The following is a 22,490-nucleotide window of genomic DNA, read 5'->3' on the forward strand; positions in this document are numbered from 1 at the left end:
AACTGCTGTAAAGTACCTGTTTGAGATGACGTTGTTATAGAAGTAAACTAAGTTCTCATACACAACATCATTGTTTTTTCGATTGGTGGCTAAATGCTCGAATTGTTGATCGCCCTGCAAGAGTCTCACTGAAGTGGGATATCACAGGAGAATGCGATGCTCCTGCGAGCCGTCGGATTTGTCGCGAACTTGCTATGTAGTATCTCTAATAAAACAGTACAGACAAAACACATTTTACGTTGCTACAGTTTCTTTTACATTGTTTAAAATATTTGCCATGTTTATTTCCAGTTAAGTAATCTGTTAAGTAATTTCTGTAAATTTTGAATATTAAAAATTTGGAAGTGTTAACACAGGAAAAAAAGCTGTTCACAAACAGTACAGAAAAAAAAAAATCTGTCTGTTGGGACACACCAACATGGTAATGCTGACATAACTGCAACATATAAATTAATGGCAAGGTTAAAATAAGAGAACATTATTTCCAAATCTATAGAGAACGTACTATACCACAAGAGGTGTGTAACAACCAATTAAAACTTCTATGTAAGCTTTAAAATTAGAAATGTCCCACTTCTTTCTCAGGTGAAAGTCGGCCTTTATTTCTTCAGTGTAATGATGTCTGTATTTAAATTCCTTAGCAGAGACTGAATCCACGCACTCTTTTCCTTCCTCTATATTCTTATTGTAAGACTGTCTTAAGGTCTTTAATCACAAACCATACTTTGAGCATCAAGAAACAGGAAGGCAGCCATTAGGTTTTCTGAAACATTACTTTTTGGTTTCTCAGTAGCACAACTGACACTTAGACAAAAAAATAGCACAGGTAGTTTAGGCACCATTCTACTTTACATCTGCTTTTTTAGGGTTAGCCTTTAATTTTCAACTTTCACTATAATATATACTCCATTTTTTCAGGTAACTTAATCAAATTTCTTAGTGGGATCTATATCAATATTGTATATTCCTAAGAAAAAGGAAAATATAAAGAGAAAAATGTAAGTCATTAAAAGTTCCTAAACATTACAGGATATATTCAAGAAATGTTCTAATTTACTTTTAAGAAGCCTGAAGACTTTTTCTGAAAGCAGTTTCAGATGTGTTCGGTATGTGTGTGTGTGTGTGTATATATATATATGTTTGGGGTTTTTGTCACAATAAGGAATAATTTAAGCCTGTATCCTTGTTTGTTTTGAACATTTCATCCACATGCATCTAGAAATCCTTATAAAAGCTTAATGCACTTACCTGGATAGTAAAGTAAAAGTATCCCAGGGGAATAACTACCACTATGAATAGTGGTGACGCAGATGTGATAACTAGAATTGTTCCAATAACTTCTAGTATACAATTTAGCCAAGTTCGTAAGTAGTAATGGAATCGTACGTCCACGATAAATAAGTCCTGCAACAAAGCACAGAAGAATCAAGATTTTATAAGTAAACTCCACTAAAAACCTTGAGAAAGCATCCTTTAAAAATGGAATCAAACTAAAATATCTTCCATAAAAAATAACCAGGATCACCCCTGATTATATCCTAACAGAGTGTATTCATATATCAATATTGTTTGTCTAAAAGTGAAATAGACACAATAGCTTTTAGACTACTTGTGGTATGTTAGAGAACAGGCTCAGAGTGTGTGAAGTCAAAAAGAGACAGCTCTTGCTATTTTGCTGCTCAATACTATTTAGATTATGTAAGCATATCAGATTGAAAAGGACAACAGGAATTAAAAACCTAACTCTTGTATACTCCTGTTAATAATTCTAGAACTGTACTGAAATATTACTAATCTCTTATTGTACACGGTAAAGCTTTTTAAAAACTAGTTTATAATATTTTGCTACCAAAGCCTAGGGGCTTGAGTGAAACCTAAATCAATCTTATAGCGTATTACACAACCACTCTTGGGTCTATTCTAGAGAACACTGCCATCAACAGTCACTGTATTTGAAGTAATCAGTAATGCATTGCAACAATCTAGTTACGATGAGACTGGGAAGTATTACTAAGTCATAGTAAATAACACTTGTTTGTGTATTAGAGATGCCAATTAAAGCCAAAACACTAAAAAAATAGAAAATAATATTCACTTTAAGTCTATATACCTCTGAGAATGTGAATTTAATGTATTAATTGATTTTCACAATAACATCTGATTCTGATATGCAATATACTATTGAAGAAAAATATAGTTTTTTTTAAAAACAGAACAGGTTTAGGTCCAGTAAACTCACTGCACTGCAGGAATGGTCTTTGAGGAATGGCCTCCTAATGATCTTGGATACAGTCTATACAACTTCTACTAATAAGATGTTTTGATTATTTTGTAAGAACGTAGCTTGAGACAGTTCTTTAAGTTTTTATGCATGGAAAGAGCTTTCTATTGGTAGATATTGCATTCACTTACTTTTATATCTTTAATTTTTCAACAATACTAAATGGAATTAAATCCGTAGCGACTGAAGCTTCATTTTCATAAAATGGAAAATAGGTATGAGTTTTCTCTTTACCTTTGTGAATCTACTGATGATCTGACCAACTGGATTAGTTTCAAAATGTTGAAGAGGAAGGTGCAATACATTGTCTAGCAGCTGATGATGCAATGCCCGAGAAGCAGACAGGGATCCCCTGGTCAGCACATAAGCGCCACAGAAAACAAGAAGACCTTGTGAATGGATAAATTAAAAGACAGTATCAATGGCTGGGGAAAGAAAGGAGATGTAGCTTGTTTCTGTCACTGTCTTCTACCACAGTGAGCAACCCAACAGTCACACTTCGTATCTTAGTTTTACAAATGTATATATTTGTATTTTGTTGATACATCTTATTACTTCAAAGTATGTTTTTCCTGCAATTAAGTCTCTCATGCTAACATGCCACTACATATCGATATTGATTTCCTTCCTCACTGAGATGCCAACGTAACTTCATTAGGTTACCCTTGGATGTTCTAAGAATTCACAGAAGTATCATAAAATTAAATAGCATTTTCTTCTACATGTCTGTATCTCTCTTCTCCTCTCCCCAGGTTAAACCATTATACTGTGTTGCATACAATTCTGTTTATGAAACAATCAGCATTATTTCTTACTAATACACATTCAGGCAGAGCAAACTTAGCAAACGGTGAGGAAACAGTCATAAATGCTCATCCTTGCCTTGTATGAATCCCAGGAGCCCATAGATGCGAAGTTTATAGTTTTGTGATTGTTTCCATTCGCTGAAATCACTAACTTTTGCTGTTTCTGCAGTCCAGGTGCTAAGCCATAGATTTTGTCCAATGGCTAGTGCATTTTGTCCTAAATAGGCAGCTATGGTTAGCCACATCCATCGCCAGTCAAAGGCTTGGAGGTATTTCACAACAACTGACATTTTCATCTAAATGTATATAAAAAGAAGAATACATTAAAAAAAAGGAGTTACTCTTACAATAATTATTGTTGTTGAATGCAAATGCACATTATATAATGGGAATTGGATATATTAAATTCAGAGTAAATCTAAAGAATTTCTTAACTAAATCTGATCACTTAGGTATATAAAATCATACTGTAAAAAGGTTTCCTCTCCCACTATACTCCACTCTTTAATGATATATATCATAGCCAATCTTGCTTGTGACACTTTCAAGTGTCAGACTTAAAACATCTTGTAGATTATACAAAACAAACAAACAAACAAAACCAAAACAAAAAAAAACATCCAACCAACCAAGAGTACAATTCCTGAGCAGTCTGTATGAACTAAACCTTACTCTATCCATCAATGGAACTAGAAACTTTAGAAAACACTCTGGGCTACTGGAGACAAGGAAATTAGTGTCAGCAGCAGAAGGTTCTCATCCTTGGTGTGGAAGAGGACTAATGGGGCCAAATTCAGCTAGTCCACTTCAAAGGTAGATCTGGTAGGAGCAGAATTATGACAGGTTCTTGGTTTTCATTATAGGGTCTGGAGTGAAATGAGCTCTAGTTGGCACAAACTCTTCTGTCTCTTCTGCAAACTCATTTTTTTCAAGCACCTATTTCTACCCTCTTGCTAGAAACTCATACTTAATTTCCCCCTCCACCCCCCCATTCTTATTTTAATTAAATTATAGTTTCCCAGGAAGTTTTGAGCTTCTCCACACTCTGCTTCACTTGTTATTTTCCCTCTCCCTAGCAACTAGATTTTTAAAATGGAGACTGCAGAAAGTGTGCTTTTAACATAAAACAATACTGCAGCAGTATTACCATGCAAAATTTCTAGTCTCCGCTCCAGCATACTGGTATTTAAACTTCCTAAAAGTAAGGCACACAAAATGTTTTTCTAAAAGCTTTTTTAAACTTCTTCTTTCTGAAATATGCAAGACTAGACATAATATGAAAATACAGACAGCAACAGATTTTCAGAATAGAAAATTTCAGACTACATACTTAAGATTTGGTAAAAGCCTGTAAGATTTATTTTAAATTCAATAATGAGATGCCAGACAACCTTAACACTAAACAGAAAACTGCAACTGCAAAATAATGCATTTTTATAAAAACAAATGCCAAAGCCTTTTCTATTAGCAATACTTACACCACCAGTGGCAACTTTTTCTTTATTGTTAGTGAGTATTTTCCATTGATCAAAGGAAGAACTGCAAACAAGAAATACTTCCAAATCTTCTTGTGAATCATCACACAAAGAATATATTCATTTATTCCTAAGCAAAAATGGATACTATAAAATCTTGTAAGTTTTTCCTATGGAGACATAAACTGTCCTCAGTTGTTCTATTTTTGTTGTTAGAATTATGTTTTGGTCAGAAGACAACACTAGATATGTCCTTTTCAGTTCTTGTGTAACTACATGTAGATAAAACTGAGCTTGCCCTCCATAGACATCAGCTAGAGACATAAGACCGCCTTTACTTATGTGTGGTGCAACTTGGGCCTCAGCCCTTGTCTGGGTTTAGGATTAGGGCTTGCTATTTGACACATCAAATTCTACTACTTCTAGACCAGGGTGGTTAAGCTTAAGTATCCTACATTATCTGAACTTGCTAGGTTGAGTCTCTTCTACTCCATCATTGCTGTATCTTCTACCACTGCAAATAAACCACTACGGTGCTTTACAAATTGACCTAGGAGATCATTCAACTATTTGAAAGCCCAGAAGTTTTTATAAAGGTCAAAAAAGACTAATCAATGTTACAGGGGAAAAACAAAGAGCATAAACAACTTGTTAATAAACCAGGAAGTCAAACTGTCAGGAAATTGTGGGTGCATCCACACCAGCAACTTCAGCTGGTCTACTGAAAGTTGCCTTCATTCCCGCCTAACCTACTTTGGTTCACACAGTGGAAGCAGCCCATGAACTGGACCTCTTGAACTCATGCAGCACATTAACTGCATTTTTTTTTTTTTTTTATAAAGTGAAACCAGAAAATAAGCTTCAGATAACACGCTCTCCAGCCAACTGCTAAAGGCATTCAGGCTTAACTCATGTTTACACAGTGAAGCATAGTGGCACAGGTTGTTCTAGCATTACATCAGTTAAGCAAGTTAATTTTTTAAAAATACTTACTCTTTATGTTTTAGCAGTTCTCTTTCTTGCAGATTCCTGCCCCACTGTCCCTCTTCTTTCGAAGATGTCACTATAACAGAAAAAAAAAAAAGAAAAATTATTACTTTGGTTCCCCTTCATGAATAATACGTGTGTCCTTACATGGCTATCTCACACGTTCATCCCAACACAGCTAACTCAAGGTTGCCCACTGCTGCCTTTTGCAAATTTGCTCTTCTATCTTCCCACTGCTCCCCATCAAACCCAGCAGGCATTTGAGAGTGCTGGCTCCAGTATAGGGCCTGAATTAATAATCCTAGCAGATTGTACACTGTACTTACTACAGGCTCAATTTAGAGTTGCTAAGCTAACTGAAAACCAGTGTTATAAACAACTGCAGCCACTTATCTGTTATAGGACGCTTCTGTGTCATATGCAGAGATTCCTTCTCTTAAAATTAAATAACCACAATTAATCTCCTGCAGTACATGATGAAAATGGGTCAAACAGACTGCATTGACAATGGTCCTATGTCTTTCCCACAACTCTATAAAGAGCACACCTTGAACAATTCAAGTACAGGAGTAAGTTAAGTTCCAATCCATGTGAATGATTTGCAAGTATGCTTTTTTAAGGTACTATGCACTATTTGTTTATGCTGTCTACCTGTTGGCTGGAAGTATTTCATAAGAGTACTACAAGTTTCGTTATTTTTTCTCATACAAATGGACCATATTCTCCTACTCCTTCTGCTGTGCTCCATGCTTACAGCAGTCTAAAGTGATGGAAATGGGAAGCATCCAATATAATAGGACATAATCGTTGACAATGCAAGATCAATTTGAAATGGGTGATAAATCTTTAGCAGAATCAGGTAACTTTACCAAGCAAATGATACAGCAAGTAAAAGTAGAAAACAGCTGCAGAAGGCAGCTTTTTCATACATTCATTAGTTGAAAGAGTAAACCATTTGATCTCAAGACATTAAAGCCTATTTTTTTTTTATTATCTTTTTTTTTTTTCAGTTTATAACCTAGAATTCTATACCAAAACATAGACAGGAATGCTTTACATTTTCCAGCAATTATTCTATTAATTTGCAGGAAGGGGAGGAGGAATATTTTGAGCAGCTTGAATGAAAAGAAATACTAAGAAAACACAGTATACAAATTTTCTCACCTTCCATTGAGTTTTTCTCTTCACTTGTACGCTCTGCACTGAAGACTTCACTAAGTTCAGCAAAACTGGCTCTCTTTGAAGTGAGTTCTTGGTAGGTCCCCATTTGACTTATTCTGCCCTCTTCCATTACTATTATAAGATCAGTGTGAGGCAGAAGCATTAGGTTATGAGTCACCAATATACAAGTCTAACACAATAGTTTCCATTTTAGCATATAAATACAAAGCATATATTAAAAGTAGACATTATGTTATGATAGCTGGAATGATATAATCGATTATTTCTGGGCAGCTGTTCATTTATTTATTATTCTTACTGTTATTATTGCCTACTTTACTACACTATTCTTTTAATTGCCAGTTGTAATGTCAAACTTTATGCTTATAGCTACTTGCTATTACTTGTATTTACCTGTTTCTTAATGTGTATCTTCTGCTCAGGAATAGGTTAGATTAGGTTGTAAAGACAAGAGGTAGGTACTACAGCTTTTAATATACTACATGTAGTTTGATAGTCTCAATATTGAAATCTGCTCACAAGTCTGCCATTACTGGAGTTCTTGCTTCTGCCAGATACTTACAACCCATGGAGCAGGTAAATTGAGAAAAGGGAGAAGGGAGAGAGGAAAGGAAGAGACATTTACTTCATAGTAACCAATGTATTCATAATAGTAAGTATTTCATACTAATACATGTGTTCTGCAGGCATCAGCCAGTGGGAATAATCTGTACTAATTCATAACACTGAGGAGAGATTTCTTACAAGCTATCTCACCTTCCCACATAAACAGTTTTTAAATGGGAGAATCTATTCCTTCTGATTCCTCTAGGAATTTCTTTGTTCAACAAGAAGCCTTTCTTTCTATAACCTACACTGGCTATAACCTATTCACTGCAGTGAGGCATCAAGAGTAACCACAAGGGGCTCCACCTTTCCTTCTATATGCAGGTCACAGCACTAGTCAAAAACTGCCAGCAAAGAAACGAGCAAATACCATATGAATCTTTCAGACTCCCAGCTCAGCCCACCTCTCAATCGTTTTTTAGGTCTGTGCTATGTCTACACAATAAGCTTTAAATTGGCACAATCAGCTCTGCTTTTCATTTAGCCTCTTTATTCAGAATAATTTTCATCAACACACGAGATGAGCTTTTGCAGAATCACTGGGACTTCTACTGTGTCTTTTTTATTTTACAAGTTCATCTCCAAATTGAAAGGAAGCTACCCCACTTTACCTTGCTTTTTAGGAGACCTGAAGGGCCAATTAGCTTTTCAAAGAGATGTTTCCCAACATGTACATCTACAGCAGATAGAGGGTCATCCAGAAGATACAAATCAGCATTGCTGTACATAGCTCTAGCAAGACTCACTCTCTGCTTCTGCCCTCCACTTATATTGACACCCTAAGAAAAGAAAGCCAAAATAATCCACATTTAAATACAAAATACTAAGAAGACCAGTGTTTCACACTCAGTCTTGTCATTTTTTTTTTCAGGTAATCAAAGTAAATTTTATACTAGATATGAAAATAGAAAGGTAACATTTGGATTTTCAAGTAATTAGAGCAAAATTTGGGCTCTGTTGATTAAAGTCTCACTCCAAAATGGGTAAATGCAAGAGAAAATGGGTAAACTTGAGAAAATTTTAAAATAATTTTATTTACAGTCATACAGGCATTTTCACAGTAAAGAGGAAATCTCTGGAGAACAGGACAGGGCTAACTCAAACTTTTATATAGAAAAGAGCCATTTTAAAAATTAATGAGAGTTCAGAGCTTAAACAGAAGTTAAGTTCAAAGTAAGCAAACTAAGTATGGAGATGGGCTAGCTGTACTTGGCTGAGCACTGATTAGTCATCACTGTAAATTATCAAATAGATAATATATAAAAACATAAAAGCCATAACATGTTGTATCATTTCTGACACCTCAAATTCTCACCCTTTCTCCAATCTCTGTTTGGTCTCCATTTGGTAACTGTTCCAAATCTGGTAGTAAAGCACAAGACTCTAAAACAAGTTCATAGTATTGCCTATTTAGATTTGCACCAAAGAGAATATTTTCCTGTAAACTGTCATTTTGAATCCAAGCCTGCTGAGAAACATATGCCACTGAACCCTCAAAAGAATTGGAAACAATTTTTTTACTTGGGCTTTCTGAGCATAAAAATAGCATTTAAAAAATACATTTGAAATTCCAGCTTTACCTCAAAGTAACCAGTAATTACTTCCAAAACTTATTAAACTGTTAATATTTTTACTAAGTCAGGTAGGAAAAACAATCTGTTGAAAATTTCTGTTAACAGCTTGCCTATAACCATTACAAGAGCACATACTTTGAATAAAACTGACACAGCTGGGACATATATTGAACAAAGTCTTTCAGGGAAAGATCTCCATGACAAACAGTCATTCATTTTAAGATTTATATGCAGCAAAATGGGTCTGTATTAGGTATATAACAAAATACAGTATAATTGTTTGTATTTTTACGTAACATGCTGTGGAACATGTCAGCCATTAGAAATAAGTTTACAGGATAGGCATGAAAACTGGAACTGCTCCTAGATCTTTTCTTACATTAAGCTAGGTGCCCTGGAAGAATCTATTATTTTACAACAAAATGATAGTATAGATACACTTGCTGGATATAGGTCTTCCTTATTAGATTCTATGCAGCTGATCTTTTTCCCATTGATTACTACTCAGATTCAAACACTTCAACTTTATATTCTTCCCCTATCCCTAACAGTGACAGGATACTGTACTAGATTTCCACAGGAGTGGATTCTTGTTCAACACTTATTTTCAACACCAAGACACTTTTTTTAACATTGCCACATCCACTTACAACCTGATTAACGAATATTTATTAGTTCAAGCACTGTAGCCTGTCATCAGAGGTTCACTTCCTCTATATCTATAACCTATTAAAAACTTCCCTAACCTCTGTTCTGTGATGAGGATTTTAATTGCTCCAGGTAACTACAAGACAAGTTAAACTACAGGGTTTCCTATCATAGGACAGCCAGCACCTCAATTCTATCTCTGCCTAAAGTTCAGCCTTTTCATCTGTTTCCATATCCTGTATCTTCTCTACATGTAAGTCATTGCAAGAAAGACTATACTCTTCTACACCAGTTTATAGCTGCTCCAAATGGGTTGTGTTAGGACAGCTGTTCAAAAATAGCAACCATTAGATGTTTAGGCTCAATACATAACTTAAACACTCATGATTTTTTGCACTGAATTATAGAGATTATAAAAAAATGAAAATAGCTTTGCAATCACTTAGGTCGAAAACGAAGATAAATTGTTAAATTGTTAACAAAGTGTCACTGTGCTACTTTTCTTTGAAGATTTAAGAAGATGGAACTACCTTTGCCAGTATTTCTACAACTGTAAATAGTTGAGGACATAAAAATGCACTTTCAAAAGCAGTTCTGCTTAATTTAAGTATTGAGGAGTGGACAGGGCAGGGAGACACAGATAATCTTACTCTTCTCTGAACTGTTCCTTCAAGTTTCTCCATTTCTCCAAGAATAGCAGAAAGAAAAGATGACTTTCCAGATCCAACCTGTCCCACAACAGCAACTAAAGAGCCTTCAGGAATGCTGACACTCAAGCTGGAAATATTGAGGAAGACAAATTAGTTATCCTCCTTGTAAATACTCCACCATGTACGGGTTGTGGTCACTGTAAGAAAGAAATACTCTATTTTACCCTCAAAATGATGAGAAATTAGTACTTCAGTTTGCACATCTTTTGACTATGTACCATTCAGAAACTTGCAATAATGACTTTAAGTATAAATTTATTTGTCTGGAAGTTAAGAGGTTGTGCTTTCATCTGGTCACAATAAAAATCAAATGGGGCACAGTCTAACCACTAAGTGGTCTTACCAGATTCTTCGCATACCTGTGGTTCACATTCCATGTTACTCTGAAAATCCACTGCTAGATTTCTCAGGTAGAATCTACAGTAGTGTGTGTTATCCCTCTTAAGGAAAAAAATAGCTGTTTGGGTAAATAAAAGCTGCTTTTCATAATCTGCATATTTTGCTGTCAAAATAAGTACAATATGTACTCATAAATTTTGGGATACAAGGAAAGCCACTCTCTGTATCTGTACTCTTTGCTATCTGGATCTGTGTTCTGATTTGAAGGCCCTACTCTAGGAAAAGCACAGTCCCTTTAGACTGGAGCTTGGAGCACAAATGACGTATAGAAAGGCTGTACCCAGAGACTATACCAGACTTTACCAAATTCTGTGTATGGTGCTGAAGGCAGCTCACACCTGGATACTAAACTGCAGATTATGGTGGCTGAGATGTGGGTGCTCAATGCCATATTACGAGAACTGATCCCCCAAGCCCTGAGAGGAATAGGGTAGACAGTCTGGTGAGAGGGTTAGATTGAGTGGGTTGTAACCTTTTCAGCTGCCTTAGTAAAATTTAACAGCTGTATAGAGCTCATCAAATAGGTTCTCCATACCACTCCAGAGCTTGGTTACTCCATTTTCTTACTAACCCTCCAATGTGTTCATTGCATAGCAATTTAAACACAGCTGAATTTACACCTAAAAAATACCTTAAGAAATGACAAGCAAAAAGAAGGGTGTTTTCAGGCAACAGAGACCACTGTGAGAAGAGCAAACTTTTTTTGTTTGTTCTTTCCAAAGGAAACCACAGCCCAATTTTAAGATCAGTATTCAATGCGAAGCTGCATAAGCCACCTTAGCTTACTTGTAGGCAATATAAAATGCTATACAGACAAAAGGGCATCCTGACAGTTAATGGTCCCCAAATGCAGTTCAGGAAAAACTGATATCGCAGTTAAATCTTTCTTATGCAAACTGAGGAGAGAGGTGGTAGGAAAGAAGGAATGAAGAATGAATTCAGAAGGAAGAAGAGCACTGGCTTCCTGTAGCACTTACACAGTGCTATGCTGGGGAACATGCACTTTTATGTGGTTCCTCTTGGAGCATCAGGGAGACCAGATTTGACTTTCCAGAGCACACTGATTACATGAGATACTCTGGAAACAATAATTTATGTTCTTTTTGGTATGTAACATCATGAACTAGTCTGAATTAGAAGGCATTAAACCTGAACAAATCTCTACAGACATCACATTCTGCCAAGGAAGCTCATAAAAGTAAGTATGAAATATCTTACTTTTTTAAGACTGGCAGGCCATTTTTTTCCCAGCAGAAAGAAGCACCAATAAACCCAACAGCATGACCTGTTGCAGTGATGAAAAAAGAGCAAAGAGTTGCTAGTCCATCCCCTCAGTTGAGTTTCTTAATGATCATCCATATAAACTCATGACCAATTAAAAATTAGTAACTACTGCTTACTTCCACTGTAGTTTGTATTGACATCTTCAGGGTTAAGATCCTCAGCACACAGAAAATTCTCTAAACGGCTCAGAGAAACTTTGGTCTGCAAGATGAACATATATATATATATATACACATATAAAAAATATTTATAACATGCCTGTGATCCCTAAATTTTTTAATAGTGTTTAAAACCCTCTAGATAATATGAAAAGACATATTCCTTCTCTTATTTGAAGACAGACAAAAAATGTGTTTAGGTATTTTAAAATTATTTTCTTTAAAATACTAAGCAATCTAAAGTCATAAGTAAGTGTATTTTTTTTCCTGAGGATCTACTACTTGGTAGTTATAAAGTAACACAGCACGCTTGACAGATCCAATGTTAGAAGATATAGTTAATCCTTGAATGTCTGATTCCTCTGAGTTTGTTTTCATAAGCTAGTGGTGAAAACACTTTTGCTTTTTTTTTTTTTTTTTTTTAAGAAACAGCACACAGTAACTCTCTCTTCATATAATGAAAAAAGACAACATTTTACTGTGAGTGTATCATGAGATTTCCATCACTGTGCTATGACAAATTGAAATTAATTTATATTTATGCTAAGTTTTAAGCTATTAGAAGTAAACCTTAGGAAAAGACAAGGTTTTGATCTTACAGTAAACTAACCATAAATGAATCAGGACGAGTATCTGCTCACAGTGGTCCCCTTCCTCACAAAAAGCTGAGCTGTGTACAGGCTGTGACAGAGTACGTTCATGAGTAGCTCATACAATGTACCTGTAACAGAGTCTTAAAAGATGCAAGTTCCCAACTCATATGGTAACAGTACTGGGGTACCATTGGGACTGAAGGTTGCTGATAGGGTATCCTCAGCAGCTCTACTTTTTTCTCTATGTCCTTCAGTGGTGACTTGACAAAAACAGTATTGTAGTTCCACAGTGGGTCTGCCCTACTCGGTGCCAAGGGCTCCAACATATCACAATGGCTGAATGGTTTAAATGTGTGCAGCCCAAATTGTTCATACTTTATCTTCAGTGGACTATGAAGAATAGAAGTTGAGAGAGTAGGAGCAGAAGTTGAGTACAGTCCACTGAAGGAAGAAAAGTGAGAAACAGAAAGCTGTCACAATTAGGTGTGCTACCCAATTTTCATTCTACTGAGAGACATCCTTTAAACAGCCTCCATGCTTCTTATTCCATAAGAACATCGTGCGGTTTCATCTTAATAAAATATAACTTAAAATAATTACTTAATCCTAGAAATAGATGAAACATGGCAGAGTATAAACATCAGCCTTTTATAGCACTTGTTCATAATATGTTTACCTGGGCTACAGCAGAGATCACGGCTGGTAAATCAAACAAAGGCAGTCACAAAATGTTAAACAAAGAAATAGATGTAAAAACTTTGGTTGCTGTTAAAACATTCTCTTTGTCCAGATGAAAGAAGACTCCAAATGTAGCCAGTGAGACCTTTTAAATAAAAAAATGAAAAAGATATATCCATAAGCAAAATCACATTATAACTAGTATTTATACACAGATACTATTTTTGTTTGCATTTGAAAGGTGTAGGATCCCACTTCTGCTCAGGTATAAACAGGAACTCTGTAACTGCTGCACATGGAAATTATTGCATAGCTGCAATACTGAGTGCAGGAATACTACCATTTTAGTGAGCAAAAAAAATGGCTACTGTGTTTGATGCAACCAGATACACATGAAACTATATGAAATAACTCTCCCATCTTAGGACCTGATTTCTTAATTTTGAAAATACTCAAAGATGATGCTTAAACTTCAGAAGAAACTTCTTTACAGTGAGGGTGATGGAGCACTGGAACAGGCTGCCCAGGGAGGTTGTGGAGTCTCCTTCTCCGGAGACGTTCAAAACCCACCTGGACGCCTTCCTGTGTGATCTCATTTAGGTTCCTGCTCTGGCAGGGGGATTGGATGAGATGATCTTTAGAGGCCCCTTCCAATCCCCAACATTCTGGGATTCTGTATGATTCTGTGATTAACTTTTTTTTTTTTTTTCTTTCTTATTGCTATTGCTATCATATTGGACATAAAACAGAATTATTTACTGCAGGTATTTTTATTTTGACTACTCAGGGTTTTTGGTTGTTTTTTTTTTTTCAAAAATCTAGTCAGTAGTCATCAGAGAATAACCTGGGCTCTTACACAACAGATACTCAAGCCTTCAGAATCACCCAGAAAAGCCTAAATTTAACAACCTGTCCTATAGGATCTCTTCTGCATTTTGCTGAGTTTAGGAGTTCTAAACTAAACTAAGAATCCTAAACTAAGCTAGTCATAAAGTAGAAGGACTCCTAAGAAAGTCCTAAATAATAAGTTGATTATTTCACTGTATTTAATTCAAACTTTGAATTTTTCTTGCTCACCGCTTCAAATACTTTAGTTATTACCAAGATTACAGACTGAATGGCCTTAATCCTCCCTGTGAGCCTTCTGAAGTTTATAGCCATCCATTGCAGCACTCCAGTTGTCTGAGTGATCCCACCATGTTTCCATGATTACAACTATATCATAGTTGTCCAGCTGCACAATGGCTTCCAGCTCCTCCTGTTTGTTGCCCACGCTGCGTGCATTGGTGTTAATGCACTTCAGCTGGGCCACCTTTTGGGGGGAGAAGCCCTAATTCCTATGTGATTGTTTGCAGGTGCTTACGTGGTTTCTAACACATCAGTAACTCTTGTGTCTTTGTTGCCACAGGGATCTCCATCCCCTACCTCCACTGAGATGACAGACTGAAGGACCTCTCTAGCACGCCATCCCACAAACACTGGCATGCCACTCCCAGCTTACCTAATTCTGCTAACTCCTGCACAAAGAACCTTCTTCCCCTTTGAGACAGGTGTACCCAGTCTGTGGCCAGCAGGCCAGGTGTCATGTAGACTGACCCATGACCAAAAAACCCCAAATTCTGCTAGTGATGCCAGGCTCAGAGACACTTATCCATCTGCTGGCTCTTCCTGTTTCTTCCCTCATCATTCCCTGCAAATGGAAGGATAGAGGAGCACACTACTTGTGCTCCTAATCCCTTATCAGTCATCCCAAGGCTCTGAAGTCTCCATTTATTTTCTGATGGAGTTTAAAAGAGGGATTTAAAGATCCAAAGATCTGAATGTATTCCTGATAGAATTCCACTGAAACAAGGCTAAGATTAATTTGGTTCCTATTTTTTTGTTTTTTCATTTTCATGTATTTAGAGATTTAGTGTTTGAGAAGGAACAGCTAAAATTACAGATCGAAAATGCATTCCCTTAAAACTTAAAAAGGAGGAGTATAAAAAAGGTAGTTGATTCCTATTCAATAAAAACAGTAGGAAATTAAATTAAAACCGTGAAATTAGATTCAGGAGCTTTGGATTTGGTTTCTGACTTTCTAACAGTGGTCTTCAAAAGCTTGGTCAATTCATAATCTCTCTTACTCTTCTCTAGTCATATACATGACTAGAGTCTTGCAGCCCAGAAGACCGAGTCATATACATGACTAGAGTCTTGCAGCCCAGAAGACCGACCATATCCTGGGCTGCATCAAGAGAAGCATGGCCAGCAGGTCAAGGGAAGTGATTCTCCCCCTCTACTCCACTCTCGTAAGGCCCCACCTGCAGTGCTGTGTCCAGTTCTGGAGCCCCCAACAGAAGAGAGACCTGGACCTGCTAGAACGAGTCCAGAGGAGGCCACGAGGATGATCTGAGGGCTGGAGCACCTCTCCTATGAGGACAGGCTAAGAGAGTTGGGGCTGTTCAGCCTGGAGAAGAGAAGGCTCCAGGGAGATCTTATAGCGGCCTTCCAGTACCTGAAGGGGGACTACAAGAAAGCTGGAGAGGGACTTTTTATAAGGGCAGCTTGGGATAGAACAAAGGGAAATCGCTTTAAACTGGAAGAGGGTAGGTTTAGATGAGATATTAGGAAGAAATTCTTCCCTGTGAGGGTGGTGAGACACTGGAACAGGTTGCCCAAGGAAGCTGTGGCTGCCCCCTCCCTGGAGTGGTCAAGGCCAGGCTGGATGAGGCTTTGAGCAACCTGGTCTAGTGGAAGGTGTCCCTGCTGATGGCAGGGGGGGTGGGACCAGATGATTTTTAAGGTCCCTTCCAACCCAAACCATTCTATGATTCTATGATAAATGCTATTAGAATCTAAGAAATCAAATATATTGTGTTGATAAATTTAATGGTTCTGTGAGGCAACATTTGTGAGCCATTCAGCTACTACAGCAGTAGGCAACATGAGAAACAGTCCTGCATGAATTAATATTTTTATAAAACAAACCATAAAAGGGATACACGTCAACGTTAGCATGGAGGAAGTCGTCAGATACCCAGATGACTTCAAAACATCCACTTCACGTTCTCTAATGCCCATGACCTTCCTTTGATAAGCAGGTTCCCATGCATAAAGTTTGAGGATCTAGACAATTAAACAAACATATTTTAATAAAACAAAAAAACAGTGACCATGCTTCAGAAAATAAGCTTAAGCTCCAAATGTCATTTTCAAATACTCTGCAATGCCAAAATGCAATGCCAAACTGCAAAAATTTGAATGTGTTACAAATGAAAGCAAGACCTGAGATAACTCTAAATTAGTTTGTTCTTATGGAAGATACACTCTAGTCACTCTTTATTCTTCAGATTTCAACTTGTCCCTCATGTATCATAAATGATGAGCTGGCTTATTTCAAAACTTGTTAAATAACAAAAATGAGACAAATTTAAAAGTTTTTTTCTTCTATGCTAAAATTTCACTCTGCTAAAGGTTTTTCAGACATTTATTAACCTTTTTTATATTTTCACTTAAAATGTGGTACTAAAATTAATGCACCATGGATAATAATCAAATTAAAACAATAAATATTATCCAAAACCACTTTAAACACATTATGTTAAAATGTTTTCTCTTTAAACTTTTTTTCATTACCAGCTGAAATATTATTCATAAAACTTTAGTTTTTTAAGTAACTTACTTTCTATCTTTACAACCTAAGAAAAAAGCGCAAAACCCTTATTAGTTGTGGCATTACCTTTATTCCATGTAACATTTCACCAAGTAGCTTGACTCGCTGATCCGAATACCTCATTTAGCTTTTCTGGTTAAGAGACAGCAATGTTTTCATTTTTCAATGAGCAAAAAAATTTGGAAAGTAAAATACGCAGTGTACTGTAGGCAGCAAATACCTTTTATACTATTTTTACCTTGCTGAAAAACATGCTAGCACTACAGTTACACTACTTTCAGATATATATGTAACAAAAAAAAAAAAAAGATAGGATAAAGGATTAAATATATTAAAATCACTTTATTCCCCTAAAATATCTTAAAGAGTACATTTCAACTTTTGTATTTTTTTCTTTTTCTTCACATTGAATTAAAATCAGAGAATCACAGAATTGCCTAGATTGGAAAAGACCTTTAAGATCACCAAGTCCAATAATTAACCTCACACTGACAAGTCCCGACTAAACCATGTCCCTAAGCACTATGTCTAGACAACTCCTAAATACCTCCAGGGATAGGGAGTCTTAACAGGCTTCCAGCTCCCAGGGTGTTCAGGAATGATGATATGGTTTTAAATTTCAAAATCACAAAGCAGGTAAATACAGACTCAATAATAATAATAATAATATATTATAATAACACTATATACACACATACATGAATATCTACACTTTATACATATATATGTATATACACAGGAGTTTGGAAGAAAGTTTCCTCTGCTACTGATTAATACATTGTTATTGAAAGAACTAATCAAAGAACCACAGAAATTATTCTCACTCCTATGCTACACACAGGATCTTCTTCATCTCACATTTTTTAAATACTAATTAACAGCCTCTTTAATATTCTGAGTCTTATTCATAAACAAGAAGAAGTTGTAAACTTTAACACGTAATTATTTTATTGTCCTTTGTATTTTTTCTCTCTTATACCACAGTAGGGACCCAAGTGCCTAGGCAGCTGCTGCACCTCACCCGCAAAAGAGGTGAGAGGGGTTTGGAGGTTGTTTTTTTTTCAATGCCTCTAAACTGTCACAGCCTTGCAAAAGAATTAATGGCGACCTAGAGTCTTCACTGCATGTTGCATCATCAGGGGCAGAATAAGACAGAGACAAATAATTGCCTTGTACGACCCAATGCAAAACTTAGGGTTGTAGTATTTTTTTTTTTTCAGCGGAGTTCACAGAAATGTTCATAGTAACAGGCAAAACAGTGCCAAGAGAACTGTAGCATCAGAGAAGCAGAAAAGAAATCAGAACACATGCAGTACCTCTATGGGAATCCCCATAATCTCAGTAGAATGTGCTAAATTTGAGTGAGCAGCTTAGCTTGAATAATAAATGTGGAAGAGGGCCATAATCCTACAAAATTCCTTATTTAATGGAATTAACTCATGTAATATGCAAAAACATAGCTATTTCCTAAATTGACTCATACAGTAATTTTGACTAATACAAAAGTATTGTTTCGGTATAATGAAAATGTAGGTGTCCAACATAAATACTAGTTTGGCTGTCAAACATATGGCTTTCTTACTGCAGTTATGCTTCCCCTCTCAACGAAAAACAGCTGCAGCTTGGCATTGTTTATTCATCTTGGGTTTAATTTAGACGTACTAATAGTATTCTTATACATGCATAATTTACCTCCCCCTTCATTCCTGTATTATAACAACTTAATCTCTCCTTATTATGCTTATTTAAATATCTCACCTTCAGTCTTTTTACTTTGGCTGCAATGAGCACGTTTATAGGTATAACCAAAAGAAGCACTGTAACACCTGCTAGAACTGAAGGGCCAAGTTCTTTCCAGAGAAAGACGACAGCCATGATGATCTGAAAAGATGCTGACCACAAGTTGATGTTTACAGCTAGCTCCATGAGTTGCTGAGCATCTGCTGACATCAGATTAACAATTTCTCCAGTTGTATAGTTTCGTTGTGAGGAATTTGCTAGAGTTAAGGCCTGTAAACAGAAAATACAGAGGTCACACACATGAACAATTCTGATGGGTTTAGCTGCCCAGGAGAAGCTAAAAGGACAATAATTAGAGTAAAGCTGAACTCAGTGAAACAGACTTTGCAACTCTTTATAGTAAATAAACAGGACAACATGGCACAAAGAGGGCTTAGAAAGCCTCAGCTTTGGCCTAGCAGAGAACTTCCCAGTGCAGGAACCAGCAACAGCAGGCTTCACAGCAAGCACACGTACAATCTCAGTGTGGCAGGCAGACACCACAAGCACGAGGTGTCTCAGGACTGACACCCAAACACATACACACACACAATCTCTCTCTCTCTATATATATATATATATATTAATGCCCCACATTTTTCCACTGTCACCTGAAACTCCTGCATGTAGCAAGACAGTGCTGCAGCAATTCACTCCAATATCCATCCCACATGCAAAGTACAGTCTGACCTGGCATTCTCTAATCCACTCTACTCAGAGAGGAAAAAGCTCTATCTCTACTCTGTAGCTGTGAAAACTTGCCAGAAGACAGGCCCACCCTGCCTCTGTTCCCCTGTTTCTGATCTGATATACTGACGTATCTTGATATATGACTTGAGAGAATTAATTCCTTTATTTAACTGATTTGCAACTTAGAAGTACAATTTTCTGTACTGTTTCAGAAAATACCTGATAAGTTTATGTCAAAAGATCAGTTTGACTCTCTTTAGAAAAGAGATTGTATTTTAAATTAACAAAGACAGTAATTCACTTCACATTTGGATTATTTTTTGGCTTCCTTAACTTGCACTTAATAGTTAAATACTGCAGTAAAAATACTAGTGTCGTGTTCATAACAAAGTGAACTAAAGGTGCAGCACTGAGAAACAGCTTCTCATATGCTACATATTAACAACATAGTAAACATTTTTATGCTTTGTACTTCTACATTATTAGCACCTGCATTTCTCTTAGCTAATAATGCTGCCACCTCAGCATATCTTATTAAAGGTGGAGATAAGTTATAGATAGATTTCCACAGGAGTTTGCCACCTTTAAATATCTGAAAAACAACAAACCTACTGGGCATTCAACTCAACAGCAAATCAGTTTCACTAAAATCAGGGGGGAAACTTCAACTTCCAAAGGAGATAACATGGCAGACTTCAGCTTCCCATATTCACTACGACTATACAGAAAAATCAGTGATCATATACACCCTTATGTCTTCCTGGACATCAAACCTAAACAGTTTTCCCAGTTCATTCTGTAAATTTTGGAAATTAACACATAATCAAAGTAGGAAGAGTTCAATTTCTACATATATCAATACTATGTGTCTATAGGTGGCTGACAAAAGTATGTAATTTCAGGATTAGAATCTTATAATAGAAAAACTGCTGAAATTCCAAATTATTATCAATAAATAATCATCAAAATATAAAGACAATCTGTTAACCTGCCTGGATACTTTCCTGTGCAACCTGGTGTAAGGAACCTTCTTTGGCAGGGGGGTTGAACTAGATGATCTCCTGAGGTCCCTTCCAACCCCTATGATTCTGATTCTGTGTTAGCCTGTCACCAGTGTATAACTTCCTGAGTTTTTATCATGCTGGTAAGCATACTGTCTTTTAACTCTGTGTATTTATTTTAGGTCTTGTTTTGAAAGAAAAGTAGAAGAATACATGATTACCTTTTTGTACATGAGGCCAACAACTGCAGTCTTGATTTTGACTGCAGGAAGCATGTTGTTACGCTGGTATAATTGATGGAGAAGAGTTTGAGAGAGAACTACAAAAAACAGGGCAATAGCATAGCCATATCCACTCCCATATGAACTAGGATGATTTTCACTGACCGTTATCATTGCTCTGAAAATGAAGGAAAATAAAGTTTAAATTCTCGGCATTAAGTCAACAACTAACAATTAAAAGTTCAGTACACTGACATACTGGCAACTTGTTTAATTAATTCCATTTTAAATCCAGATATGGTGGAACGTCACAAAGAAATACAATGTTAAAAAACACAGGTCTTATCTGTGTTCTCCAATTTGTTATGTTAGAAACAATTCTCAAATACAATTCTAGACAGGAATGTGCAATTGCTGATTTCATTGACAATGGAGTACAAATAAAGAATGGCATAAAAGAAAAAAACATAAAAATTAATTAGATATTTGTACTCAAAAGGGTTGCAACTATCAACCATGAAAGTGAGAGAGAAAAAAAATCTCGAGGAAAATTCTTATTTTTGTGATAGTAAAAAGTTATTTTAAATAACCAGTAACTGTGATGTCTTCAAACTTATTTTATGGTTAACAGTTCTGTTCAGGATTACACAAATTCAGGGTATAGTCTAGAAATTAACAATAATTATGTTCATTAACTTTTCTTCATAAACACACAGGGATTTGATAAATTCTTAACACTTCTGTGGTAAGCACAGTTTCTAAAAGCCACTTCCATCAACCTCATGGTACCAACAACATGATAACAAGAGAGTCACTGCAGTTTTCCATTTAATGCTGAAGCTGTAGATATTATTTTATATTTAAGAGGGCTTTTTAAAAATAGAGATGGAAAAATACTGACAAAAAAGCAGAGAAGTTAAGTATCTTGGTACTCTGTTTTTCTTAACATTTTATTTTATATTTAAGTATATTAAATACTTAAAGATGATATTGTGAAACTGAACTTCTGCTGGTTTTGTCTCAGTCCTTTGGCTAAGAAATTCCTGATCTCTTTGAGCTTTCCCTCATGAAATAATTTTCAGATAATGACTGAGGTGGGGGGTGAAAAAAAATCTTTACACATCTAAGCTGTTGCTTAGTTTGGTTTTGATACTGGTAACCCTCTAGCTTTATTATTACTGTAACACTCTGAACATAAAGTGAGACATATTAAAAACTTACTTCATTATTTGTGGACTCAGGAAAGCCAGATTGTCAGCTGTAACTTTCACAAACGCAACTTTAATCAATAAAAATTTAAATGTTTGCCATAATGGCAAAATCAAAGATGGTTTATGCAAACTTGTTTTTTTAAATAGCATTCTTTTGATGTAAGAAGCCTGCAAGATTACAAAAATATGTACAGAATTAAGTGAAAAAAATATTTCTGAAGTTCACTCACATTTATAAATATCAAATATGTAATGCTAACGGCATCCATCTAAAGCCATCACTGTCCTTATGATGTGAAGAAGTGCATTTCCTAGAGTTAGAAGAAAAGCTTTGGGGTAAGAAATGAAGTCTGGTTTTACTTAGCCTGGCTAGTAGTCTTTCAGGAAAGGATAAATATCATTTCTAGGGTTGCCCCAATCAGACGTGAATATAATTAGAAAATAATTTAATCTTCCAGTGATTATCACAGGTCAAAAAAACTGTATCAGAAAACAGAGGTAAGTTTCAACATAAATGTGTTATCATTTATAGCAGGCTTACAGCAATTTTAT

At 36.0% G+C, this 22,490-nt stretch overlaps 1 protein-coding gene across 1 annotated transcript in view; it reads right to left on the bottom strand.

Moving 5' to 3' along the window:
- The window catches only part of LOC104529613 (multidrug resistance-associated protein 1-like), a gene marked incomplete at its 5' end in the record, with an annotated part of 30,936 nt that extends 8,830 nt beyond the window's left edge, over nt 1-22,106 (bottom strand). The window contains 19 exon segments of the mRNA XM_010173961.1: nt 17-82; nt 84-205; nt 1,249-1,404; nt 2,516-2,670; nt 3,164-3,383; nt 4,566-4,626; nt 5,556-5,625; nt 6,714-6,900; nt 7,949-8,116; nt 8,653-8,829; nt 10,210-10,336; nt 11,887-11,953; nt 12,069-12,153; nt 13,380-13,526; nt 16,352-16,489; nt 17,103-17,168; nt 18,795-19,046; nt 20,728-20,905; nt 21,949-22,106. Coding sequence (XP_010172263.1) covers nt 17-82; nt 84-205; nt 1,249-1,404; nt 2,516-2,670; nt 3,164-3,383; nt 4,566-4,626; nt 5,556-5,625; nt 6,714-6,900; nt 7,949-8,116; nt 8,653-8,829; nt 10,210-10,336; nt 11,887-11,953; nt 12,069-12,153; nt 13,380-13,526; nt 16,352-16,489; nt 17,103-17,168; nt 18,795-19,046; nt 20,728-20,905; nt 21,949-22,106 — 2,600 coding nt within the window.
- Nucleotides 22,107-22,490: the final 384 nt, after the last annotated feature.

Source organism: Antrostomus carolinensis, unplaced genomic scaffold, assembly GCF_000700745.2.
Source record: "Antrostomus carolinensis isolate BGI_N321 unplaced genomic scaffold, ASM70074v2 scaffold9888, whole genome shotgun sequence".
In the NCBI taxonomy this organism is placed as follows: Eukaryota; Metazoa; Chordata; class Aves; order Caprimulgiformes; family Caprimulgidae; genus Antrostomus; species Antrostomus carolinensis.